This window comes from Plodia interpunctella, chromosome 5, assembly GCF_027563975.2.
Source record: "Plodia interpunctella isolate USDA-ARS_2022_Savannah chromosome 5, ilPloInte3.2, whole genome shotgun sequence".
In the NCBI taxonomy this organism is placed as follows: Eukaryota; Metazoa; Arthropoda; class Insecta; order Lepidoptera; family Pyralidae; genus Plodia; species Plodia interpunctella.
In genome coordinates this window covers 4,786,801-4,798,822 of record NC_071298.1, presented here as the reverse complement: position 1 = coordinate 4,798,822, position 12,022 = coordinate 4,786,801, and the positions used below count along the sequence as shown (strand labels likewise).

General features: G+C 35.5%; 1 protein-coding gene and 1 long non-coding RNA gene across 4 annotated transcripts; one reads left to right on the top strand and one right to left on the bottom strand.

Annotated features, from left to right (window-relative positions):
- Nucleotides 1–688: 688 nt before the first annotated feature.
- Nucleotides 689–11,965, bottom strand: Taf6 (TBP-associated factor 6). Of its 3 annotated transcripts, XM_053745278.1 has the most exons (13): nucleotides 11,469–11,965; nucleotides 11,089–11,377; nucleotides 8,788–8,939; nucleotides 7,529–7,708; nucleotides 6,938–7,107; nucleotides 6,401–6,554; nucleotides 6,028–6,200; nucleotides 5,506–5,672; nucleotides 4,897–5,012; nucleotides 4,580–4,651; nucleotides 4,013–4,036; nucleotides 3,298–3,408; nucleotides 689–2,208 (listed from the first exon to the last, which is right to left on the bottom strand). In XM_053745278.1, exons 1-13 carry the CDS (start codon nucleotides 11,703–11,705, stop codon nucleotides 2,116–2,118), a joined length of 1,938 nt encoding a protein of 645 aa, XP_053601253.1. In that variant the 5' UTR covers nucleotides 11,706–11,965; the 3' UTR covers nucleotides 689–2,115. The 3 variants fall into 3 exon arrangements, with proteins under 3 accessions (XP_053601253.1, XP_053601254.1, XP_053601255.1); XM_053745279.1 differs by lacking the exon at nucleotides 4,013–4,036; XM_053745280.1 differs by lacking the exons at nucleotides 3,298–3,408; nucleotides 4,013–4,036.
- On the top strand, nucleotides 8,946–9,587 carry LOC128669983 (uncharacterized). Its single transcript, XR_008404714.1, has 2 exons — nucleotides 8,946–9,431; nucleotides 9,505–9,587. It is a non-coding gene; the product is annotated as an uncharacterized LOC128669983 (long non-coding RNA).
- Nucleotides 11,966–12,022: the final 57 nt, after the last annotated feature.

Below are 12,022 nucleotides of genomic sequence, written 5' to 3'. Positions count from 1 at the left end.
TATATATATATATATATATATATATATATATATATATATATATATATATATATATATATATATATACTATATATATATATATATATATATATATATATATATATATATATATATATATATATATATACATATATATATATATATATGGGAGGATATAATACAAGTCATACATATATATTACAAGTCCTTTTCTCTCATCAAGTTGAAAAGGAAAATATTATTGGGAGGCCATCGGGCCGAAATTATTTTAAAAATTTAAACACCTGAGATGTGAGAGATATCGCATAAAACACATAATGTGTAAAAGTAACCTATAAATATTCCTATATTATGTGTTTTGTCTCACAGAAAACATCAATTCTGCGGCATACAATTACAAAGTACAACCCTTCTATACTCGGTGGCAAGGCGCTCGGCGGCGGGCGGGCGCTCTCCCCACGCGAGTTCAGCCCACTTATCAATTCAGTCGAGTGGGCATTCATTCATTGTGAAGCATTGTGCCTATTATGCGAGTATTCGGAGCTTATTTACTCGTTCACATGCTAGTGCTAGCAATCGAACTATTGAAATGTAATCAGTAATCACGCTACATTTGTATCTTTTATGCACTGCATAATTGGATGGTTTTTGATTGATTTTCTTAATTTAAATTAAGGACATAAAATGGTTGATTTTAATGAAATTTTTTTATCGAATTAAATTATAATATATTCATGTCTAATTACACTTAATTACAGAAATTATGAACCATTTATACTTATTGCATATCTACTATCGTTAAAATTTACATATCAAAATGTCAAAAATATTAGCATAGGAACCACAAACCACAAATGGTCTGTGGAACTAACTTGCATTACATTGCAGCCTTCAACTTAACTCTGATTTTTAATTGCACGGAATTCTGACAAGTGAAATTATTTGACATTTTCAAAAAGATAATACTTCTGGTTTTATCGAAAAATAAGTATAACATAAAATTAACAATAGTTTATATTATAATTTTACTATAGCATAATTTAAAAGTACAGATGAAAGATCATTTGTATTTGTACCTACATTTCTTCAGTTAATGAAAATGAGGCTCCTCTCGCAAGTCATCGAGTCAAATTAATTCCCGTTGCAGATTTATAACAAACATCTTAGTTTTATAGATTTAACAAAATGGTTTTCCCAGAAAAGGTTTGTCACCTGTAAATAGTAGAAATTCCTAATAAAGAAAAATCAAAACCTCTGACAATATAATAATAAAAAATCTAATTTCTATTTCAAAATTATCAATATATTATTTTCTATTTGATACGTGAAATTAATTTCGCTCAAATGATTTTATCTTCGGTGAGACCATTTCAATATTGGCAACATTTATAAAATGTAAGAATTCCGTGCAATTGAACAGAGAATAATACATATACCTCAAGTAAATATATTTATATAAGGAAGTACATATTGCTATTTAACATTCAAAACAATCGCATTGTGGTAATTCAAATTTATGTAAAAGTCTTGTTTGAAGCTACATATCAAATCGTGGATTTCGGACGACCAAAATGCTATAGAAGTATAATGAATGTAGGGAAGAAATAGTTTTTAAAATCTGACTTTTAATCATTTTAACACTTAAAAAATATGTCCTGGAAAAATTTGCCAATTTCTGATATAAATGTATACTCATATTGATTTGTATAAATTGATTTATGACATTATAACTTTTTATTACATGAATATATTTCCATTTATTACAATTTTTCGAATCTTTATTCTGATTGGGATCAATGGCAAAACGATAGAAGAAAATAATATGTTAGGTATATATTAGATACACACACACAACAGGTACATAGAGGGGTCCAATGCACTCAAATGATGAATAGTTCCTGGTTTCCCTGGTGATTCCCAGCGCGGATGAATATTTGTACCTATGTTCATCAATCCAGTCCGCGGGTCTGAGTGTACTGTGCCGGTGCCTGTGTAATCTACAAGACTCACGATACAAGCTTAGTGCATAGCATGGATAAGGTTGGTGCCTTCTTCTTAGTGTACTGTATGAATGGATTAGGGTTGTGCCTTTTTCCTGGTGTACTGCTTGACAATGGCGAGGATGGGGCGCGGCTGTCAGGCGAGGTGCGAGAGGTCGTCCAGCTCGGGCGGGGGCTGCGCCGCGCCGCCGCGGGAGAACACGGGCTTCGCCACCACCGACACCGGCGCCTAGGACCATTTATACTTTTTATTATTTATTTCAATTTGATTTGATATCAATATAGTTCATTCAAGTTTTATAGAATACATTTTGAATGTAACTATGGGTCTGTGCCTGCATTAAAAGTTTTTTATTTATTTAAACATTACTTTCACGATTGGATGTGGAGTTAATGTGTGTGGGTGCACAGTGGGTTTTATCCCGTTAAGTGTCTGATGATTTATGATTCACGACGTATTAAGGCCAAGTCTTGGAATCAAATATCAAATTTAGAAAATACCGGGAAGAAATAAGGTGAAATAAAATTACATGATGGTTATGGATATAGAACATTATGGAATACACACGGTGACGAAACTTATAATAACTTATATAGACGTCAAAAATAAAATACTTCTGAAATTAAGTCTACTGCCGACTTCTAAAGCTCAAGTTAAGAAGAAGTTGCGTAAAAACTTGTCAATATAAAACTGTTTTCGGACTAAACTAAAACTGTTTCGAACTTTGTCTCAGGAGACAAAAAAAAACGTGTGAACTATTGTGCTGTAAATTAAATAAAAGTAATATTTTAGACATTGCCCATGTGTTAGTAATCATTCTACGTATACTATCAGGTCATGCTGATAAATAACGCATTGTAATTGATTCATTGACGCATCTGAGCTGATTTTATATAAAAAAGACCAAATATTTTTTTAATTTAAAATTACTACTTTTTACGACGATCGTTTGAGCAGTTAAAGCGTGAAAACGTAACAAAATTTCATATTAATTGAGTCTATATATATAATGACCAGGTATTTATTCATAATTATTAAATAAAAAGAAAAATCTATTTTATAATGAGTGAAAGAAGATCGTTTCAAATAATCCCAAGAGTTAGTCGATAAAAGGAACGAAAAAAAGTGTTTTAGGCCGCTTATGTAAGAAAAGTCTGTATTCACATATGTAACACATAAAATATATTTTGATTTTTTTTACACCACTAAGCAAGCAAAGAGGCATGCGGCCATCTGATGGGAAGTGGACATCTGCTATGATTTAAATTTATATATAGTTCAATAAAATGTTTATGTTGTGTGGCCTATAATGTGTACCTGGCTAACGAGGCCCGCGGCCGGCTGCGCGGGCGGCTGGTGGGACGGCACCCCCACCACGACCACCTTCTGCGGCGCCGCGTGCGCCGGCCCGCTCGTCACCACCACCGACTATGGAAACACATGCCATGCAATCGGTATCCCATACCCAAGGGCAAAGAAAACTGAAAATAACAGCCTAGCGTACTCAAATGAGATAGAAGATCTCCATACAACTTTCTTGTTCATGCAGAACAAAATATCGCACACGGTCCCATTTCCTTTCGTGTCTTTGTAATACGCATTTATTTTTCCTGCATAAGGGAAATGAAAGATATGCCAAAGTATATAGTTTTGTCTGTCTACTATTATTATTAATTTTTAATAGCTACTGCATATCCCACTGCTGGGCTAAAGCCTCCCCATTCTCTTTCCATGTATCCTAACTATTAATAAAATAATGAAACCACGTAGATAGGAGTATATAAACACTTTAAAATCTATTTCTAGCTAGTGTGGTATAATTTGTCAAGATAATTTTTAAATTTTCTCCAAGAGATAAAAGAAATTGATAAAAATGTGACGGTGGCGTTAGGTTTTAAATGACAAAAGTTTATACAAACACATAAATTTTATACTAATATACTATACTTTAAGTATGCGTAGATTAGATGAGGTCAAACGCACATAAAAATCTTATAAAAATTTAAAAGAAGGTAGATTATACGTTACATACTTTGGTTTTCTCTCCACATATTAGCTTTGGGAAAAAAAAAATTGATAAAAGTCGTCATGTAAATGTACAAGAAAACCAACACGATTTATTTAAACAAGCAAACTGGATATTCCTACTACCACAAACTTCCCATTATAATACCAGCTATAAATATATGCTTAGCTAAATTTGTCAAATATATTTTTACCTCTCCACGAACACGCACTTACACGTCGATGTTTTATTATATTCATTCCGAAATCACTCATTTATCTATAAAAAATTATATAAACTAATTATACAAGGCTACCTTGAATATTTTCATGCAAACGATCCACATAGGCATAACTTCGCACACACGCACCTCATACCAAAACTACTGCTATTATAAGAATCAGGGCCTGTGTTACAGCTTGTTGATAAAGTATCAGATAACCTATTATGTAACATAGCTAACAGATGGCTAACTGACATTATAACTTCAGGCAGATTTATCTAACAGTTAGTTCACCTGTCAGACTACAATAAGATATATTATCAGATAGTGGTGAAACATGCCCTAATAATAACAATTAATTTGCTACATACATTTTGACTGCGCACTATCGTCGGCTGCGATGTATGGACCATGATGTGACTCGCGCCGCCCGAAGGTTGAACCTGAGCCAAAAAATAATTTGATTAGGCGTTACAAAGCAATTACAAAGGAGTAATAAAAATCCGCATTAAAATTCGTAGCGTAGTTGTAAAGATCCAAGCGACTTTGTTTTATAATATGTAGTGGATAGGGATACCGACGACCGTGCGACGTGAAGATGAAAAAATAGGAAAGCGGACCCTGGGCTCCGACGCTCCACGGCTGAGGTAGAAACCGGGAATACGCTCAGATAAGAGAGACAAGTTACCTGCGGCGGTTTCTGCTGCGACACGATGACAAACTTCTGCGGCGGCGGTGTGGCCGGCGCCGGCGACTGCGGCGTCGGCGACGCGCTGATCACCACGCTGCGGCCCGCCACCGGCTCTGCCAATACATTACAATACATCCTAAAACCTCATATAGTTTTAGACAACTTCCGACGGCAATAAAACTTTCGAGAAAAGAATCGGCTGCATGACAATCGGCCCGCTAATGTTTGAAACATTACTCATACTCATGCAGCTGAAAGAAGTTCAATCGTGCCAATTTTCTTTTGAAAGATTTACCTTCTTCGATTGTTAAATTCTGAAAAAAATCATCTGTTCTATCCAGTCACATTGTAGACACTTGATGCCACTGGTTGGGGATTTTTATTTCAAGTAGATATTTAGAAATACTCAGAAATATGTTTTTCTCCTCAGTTCCATCTAGTCACATTGATGTTACTAGTAGACTTTTTTATTTTAAGTAGTCACACTATTTAAAAAGCTATGTATTAAAAAGCGGTTAGAAATGGAGAAGAAAAAAAACTACACGAGTGTAAAAATGACATTTATGGGAATATATTTCTGTTAACAGTTTACAGTGATTAGCTGACCTTGAATCTTAGTGAGCGAGGGCTCGGGCGCGGGCGAGGGCGGCGGCACGAGCGGCGGCGTGCACGTGACCACCGCCACCGCCACGCTCGACGCGCCGCTCGACGGCGACGCTCGCAGTTTGCTCACCATCTGCTGCAGGCTTGGCCCTAGGTAGCCGTAGTCACGTCTGAAATATGTTCGCTTATTGTAAACTAACTGTACATAAAAATGGAGATTCACCGCCAGCGTCGTCCACTTTAGTTATATTTTGTCGATTGAGGTCTTTGAAGAATAGACTACGGTGAAGTTTGTAAATGTAAGTTTTTTTTTGTAAATGTAAGTTAAATTTAACAAAAATGATAATGAGATGAAAAAATCTCATTATTATATTCAAAAATAAGTTAAAAAGCATGTATAAAAAATCCATTTTAACAAAAATTATACAAGTTCTACACTTTTGAAAGCCGCAGCTGATGCTTGAAGTTGCTGGCTACAGCCGGTCAGCACCGTCCAGTGTGAACACCTGCAGTCAGCTCACTCACTTGTAGTCCTCGGGGTTGTCTGGCGGCTGCCGCAACTGCCGCACGACCGGCGCCAGCACCTTCAGCAGCTGATGCTTGAGGTTGCTGGCTGCGAGCCGGTCAGCGCCGCCGATTCCACTCAAAGCTCCTTCCACACGCTCCCCCAGCCACCGCACGCGGGGCAGAATGAACACCTGCCAAATCATACATTTATTACTAAACGACATATTTTTTGCCGCCATACTTTAAATTTTTTTTATAAAAAATAATCTTAACAAATTATAGGGGCTGAATAAAAAAACAAAAAAGCAGACTCCAAAAAAATCACTGTAGAAATGTAAAGTCAGCTAATTTAAGAACAAGTTAAGAATACAATAAAGACACACAAATATACCTTGATAACTTCAGGTCCAAGTTCAGCCAAGCCCTGTACAGCGCCGTAGAGCGAAGCCAGCGGTGTCTTCTCAGACTCCTTCATAGAGGTCACCATGGAGGGACCGCTCTCATTGTTTGTCTGTGACGGACATTGCAGGGCCTTCGCAAACAATCTAAAACAAATACGCAAGTTTTATTTTGACGCATTGAACGCCAGTCCTGAATGAATGATAATATGATTACACAAAATAAAAATTAACTGATATTTTAATCAAAGTAATAATTTTCGCAATCATTACGTAGCTCAATCATCGTATTAAGTAGCTGTTCTTCTATAATTACTTTTATTAAAAAAAAAAACTAAAACAACATACCATAAAGACTAAATTAGTTAAAATATATACATAAAAATTGCCCGGCCTTGCAGTTTGTTGCCTCGAGGTGACAGTATTGCCGCTGAGGCCGCATAATGGCGGTATAATGGTGAGACACGTAAATATATAAATTATTGTATAACGATCGATTGAACTAGATAAGTATATCTAATTACTAGTACCTAGTGACCCTAGTCTGCAGGTTGTTGGTGGAAGTGTTGAAGGTCTTGCAGATCTGCGACATGAGCCGCGACGCGAAGTCCCGCAGCGCCCAGTGGTTGTCCATCTCGGGCCGCAGACACAGCTGCCGCGCCACAATGCACGTCGACACCGATGGTATCAACTCGTGGAGCTATACAACATAGTTAAAATGATTTTTGGCATGTTATTGATGACAGTATACAGATAAAAATAGATGGTAACTGTCCATGGGCATTCCTAACACAGCCTTGATAGCTAAAAGGTAACAATAGTATAATATTGTTTTGAACAACTGGGTGAAATGATCCCAGTATAAGAGGACTGATATTCGTTTTGTGCTCGCACTGGCGTCCCTAAAATATAAATAAGAAATAATAATAATTGTTGCCTATCAGGCTGCGTAGGAACATCCAGAGTATAGTCTAACTGTTTATATCTCTATCTCTTTTCTGAGCATTTTGCTCAGACTCCTACATACTAAGTTGTTAGGCCATTGGCACATTCTCCCTTGGCCAGACATTGAAGTTTCCTATATAATTTGTTTTTGTTAATGATGTTGTAAAAATACTTACATATTTCTCCAAGTATAGCGACTGATTGTCAAGCAACGCCTTCACCATCCGCATGAGGTATATAAGTAAGGCCAAGTTGTTTTGCACCACATTCACTTTCACACCCTCTGATATGAAGGTACACATTCTGGGCAACATTTCATGTAGACCAGGATCGCAAGCCAGCGACTGAAGAGCTTCCTGGCAAAGTAATGAAAAATAATCATCAATTAATACATATATACATATAATATAATAAAACAGTAAAATAAAACGTGTTTCTGTACATTGAAGATATTTAAATTTAAAAAAATGAGATCGATAGAGAATCAATAATAGAATAAGAATTTTGAAAAAAAGTCTGTTTGTTTGCACACGCGAATCTCTGGATCTACTGAACGGATTTGAATGAAACTTTTTTGTTGTATAGCTATAAATCCTGGTCAACATATAGGGTATAATTTATTTTGGAAACTGGAACAGCTTTATAAAACTCGACTAGACTAGACTAGACTTATAAAAATCGAGGATATGGAACACCAGATGATGAACTCCAACAGACTAGCTACACTATAACAGATATGACACAAAGCGCCTTAACAAAAGTTGATCAGCCTAATGAGCATTTTTAACATAGGTATTTATAAAGTCTCATTTGGTCCACGTTTTTAACCCTATACTATTTATAAGATAAGCTGGGAGTACCTCCACGCGGTGAAGGCGGAAACAGTTTGGGCTAAGTTTCGATGACGACGGAAGGTACGCGTTGAAAACTTGCCTGATCTGGCTAAGACTCCCATTTATGTATAGAATATGCCTTCGTGCTTATGTTATTTTCTCTCTAATAATTTTGATTCCTTACCAAAAATGGTTTGCTACGCGAACGAAATCGCGGGCATCAGCTAGTAAATAATATAAACATGCTAAGACCATATTCTTTCAAAATTATTTTGTTGTAACTTTTTAGTTAGATACAATTTTTTTTATTGTCCTCGAAATCAAAAGGTTTTTAGATTCAACACTAAACTTACCAATCGGTGGAATTTAACTTATATAATGGCAATAATTTGTTTTTAGAGTTCCATACCTCATAAGGTAAAAATCAAACACTTATAGAATCACTTCATTTTCACTTCAACTTACACTACAGATAAAGGAAAATCTGTAAACTACAAAAAGGAACACTCAGACCCTAAGTTTTTATCAGTAAAGATTGCAAATACTGATAAGTAAATTTTAAAATAGGTACTTGTACAAATTAGAACTTAAAAAATACAAACTGCTCTTCTGCCTTCATCACTGCCTACACAAGCCTCAGTGATCTCCTTGTAGTAAAGCTGCTGTTCCACACTGAGTTCGTGTGTAGCCAGTTGTTTCACATGAACAGATTCTGACGCCTTCAACCTCGCTGCCTTACCGCACATTGGTTTGCCTGTCAAATGTGAGCAAAGCCATCCCAATTATCTTTTATTTATAGAATGTGATGATGCCATTAGATGACAGTAGTCGTCAAAATCATGTAAGATGAATAAAATCAGTGTACATTAGTGTGTCCCAAGCTATAAGTAAAACATTTTTTTTTGATACGCATACCCTTTATATTTATTCGGTTTGACCACAAAAGCCTAAATAATAAATATTATAGTAATACATTAATGTCATCACGTGCTGACTTGACTTCAAAGTCGTGAATTAGGAATTAGTATGGAAATAAAATCTAACTTAGTCTTAATTTAGGATTAGTAAAGAAAACAATCAATAATAATTTTTGCTTCAAGAAATAAAGAATTATTACACCACGAAGCAGGGCTCTCTCCGAGAAAACTATCATCAATGTTCAAACGAGAGAAAGACTTGCTTGAAGCTGATGTAAAAACATCAATTTTTTTCTCATACAACGATCTGTCTAATTCTTCTTTTGAAGGTATGTAGCGCTTTTCTTGAGACGAGATACTATCCTCAGACAAATTTTATATAATTTTTTCTTTACTTTCTAGGCTCACCTCATCGTCAAAAAGCGATAACACAGATACTTCCTCGGTCAAATACCATAAATGCTAAGTAAACTTCTTCAACACTGCTTTTGATATATTTTTATCAATTTTTTCATAAGCTCTCATAGTTTTCAAAAAGCACAGATCTTGGTAAGGTGCTTTAACTGCAGAAATGCACTGAATCCATGGTTTGACATAGGATGAAGCGATGAACAAGCAGACATCAAACAGAGTGTTCTTATATTTAATAGTAATTTTAAATTGAGAGCTAAGTAATAATATTTTTAAGGAATAGATAGCTCTAGCTATCCATGTGCTTGGTGCATGGCACCAGGGGGGTGCTAAAAATATAATTGAGAGCTCTATTGTTACTCACGATAGTCTCACTGACAATTGTTTTCGTCAGTTCAGAGCGATAAAACGAAATTAGGTCCTCAATTTCACTTAGTGTCAGGCACAATGCAGTTTTTGCTCGATAGGTTTCAATTTTGGTATTATCAATATTTTTCCAGCTGTCTCGGAATTTTTTAAATAGTCTTGTAATGGGCTTGTTGTCATCTGGCTAATTTTTGCTTCAAAGGATGCTTTGAGTACCAATTCATAGAGGTGATGGCGGCAAGCAAAAATAAGAAGTTATCTGTTGATCTTTTGCTCCAAAAGAACACAAGCTCCGTTGAGTCGACCAGTGTTTGAAGCCGTCGTATCACACCAAAGAATTTGTACTCTTTCTTCGAGGTTCCAGTCTACTGTTGCGGTCCAGACAACCTGCGCTTGCTCACTTCCAGTAGAACTCTCCAGTTGCATACTTATCTTCATAAGAAATAACAATTGGAAGAAAAAATAATTCACTCGCGTATCGTAAGATTTGCACTCTCATTTACTTTTAAATTCACTTCGCGGATATTGTAAAACGAAACTGCTAGAACTTGTCCATTAGAGGGAAGTTTTTAACCTTTTATTTGATGTTTTACGTTACCAATTAAATATATTGCACTCTTTTTCGTACTGCGCAATTCAACTGACATGATGACAATTTTAAAACAATGTGATAAATGATGAAATTTCCCCATGAGGCTGGCATAGTCGCACCAAGCAACTGAAGCCTCGACAAAAAATAGATTTAAAAAAAAATGATGAAATTACTAGAAACACCCACACTGGCACATGCAAGTCCTTGCGCGCTTAGGAGTTCAAGTAGTAACATGTTTCGATTCAAGTTGGCACGGGTTGCTGTTATCTGAAGTATGTGAAATCTATTTTAGAGTCATTTTATCACCAAAGGAAAAAAGAGGGTATGCCTCGAAAAAAAATCCTTTTGATTTTTTTGGGACACCCTAATGTACATAGAATTACTCATCTATACAATGTACAAAAGTAAACATATTTCAGATTTAAAGCGAAATACTATATAGAATGGTATAAATAGATATAAATGATACTATATAACAATATCTGGTTATAGCTGATTCCAAGCTAAACTTTAAACAAGTATTAATTTCTCTGATCTTTTCTCTTGACTAAGAAATTCTTTTGATTGACTAAGGATTTGATTACATTGAGTATGAAATTTATAATTTTTAACAATACCTGCAGCATCCTTGTTTGTTGGTTTGCTTAACTTGCTGATAGGATCAACAGACTCCAGTTTCTGTATCTCTTTGGACAATGGTGGAGGGTTCTCTGGTACAGTAGGCTGCACACCATCAACACTCAACCAGTGAGCTCGTACAGATACATCCAAAGGTATCTTTGGAGGAGTTGCAGACAGTATTTCTGACAAATCTATTTCTTTCTCATCAATGAAATGCAATTCTCTTCCACCACCAGATGCAAATCGGAATGGCAATGCATCAGGTTGCAGAAAACCATATTGAGGCTAAAATTAGAAATGTAAAAAATACCAATAACAACTTTTACCTACTAATAAAACTAGTAATTATAGTGAAAACTTATTACTATTTACTTACCTCAATATTCTTAATCTTTAGTGTATGATCAATATCAGTTATGGATAGCTTTTGCCTTTTCGCGTGGTGCATAAACTTCATAGAATCCTGTAATATAACTTTAATACGATACGAAACATCGTCGGCTAGCTCTTTTGCTGCATCGTCTCCAAGGCTGGCGATACCAACACTCTCGGCTATTACTTTCATTGAGTCAATCGACAAAGATGACCCGTACATAAACTCCGAGTCACCCATTTTCGGAATATATAGAAAACAATATAGAAAACAAATTTGATTGCGCTATCGCTTAGATTGCCTATGTTCAAAGCACATGCATATAAAGTTTGTGTTGATGTCCATGGACTTATAAATTTTATTCAATACAGTTTCAATGTATATTTTTGTATGTTGTCTTTAAACTCATTTGATACACGAAAGTATGTATACAAAGTTATTAAAAAAATATTTTTGTTGTCGTCTCGTCAACGCTCAGTTTATTTTAGTACCTACGTCACGTCAATCAAGTCAACGTCAATATTTCTCGTCGTTCGTTCATTCAACAATTTGAATGA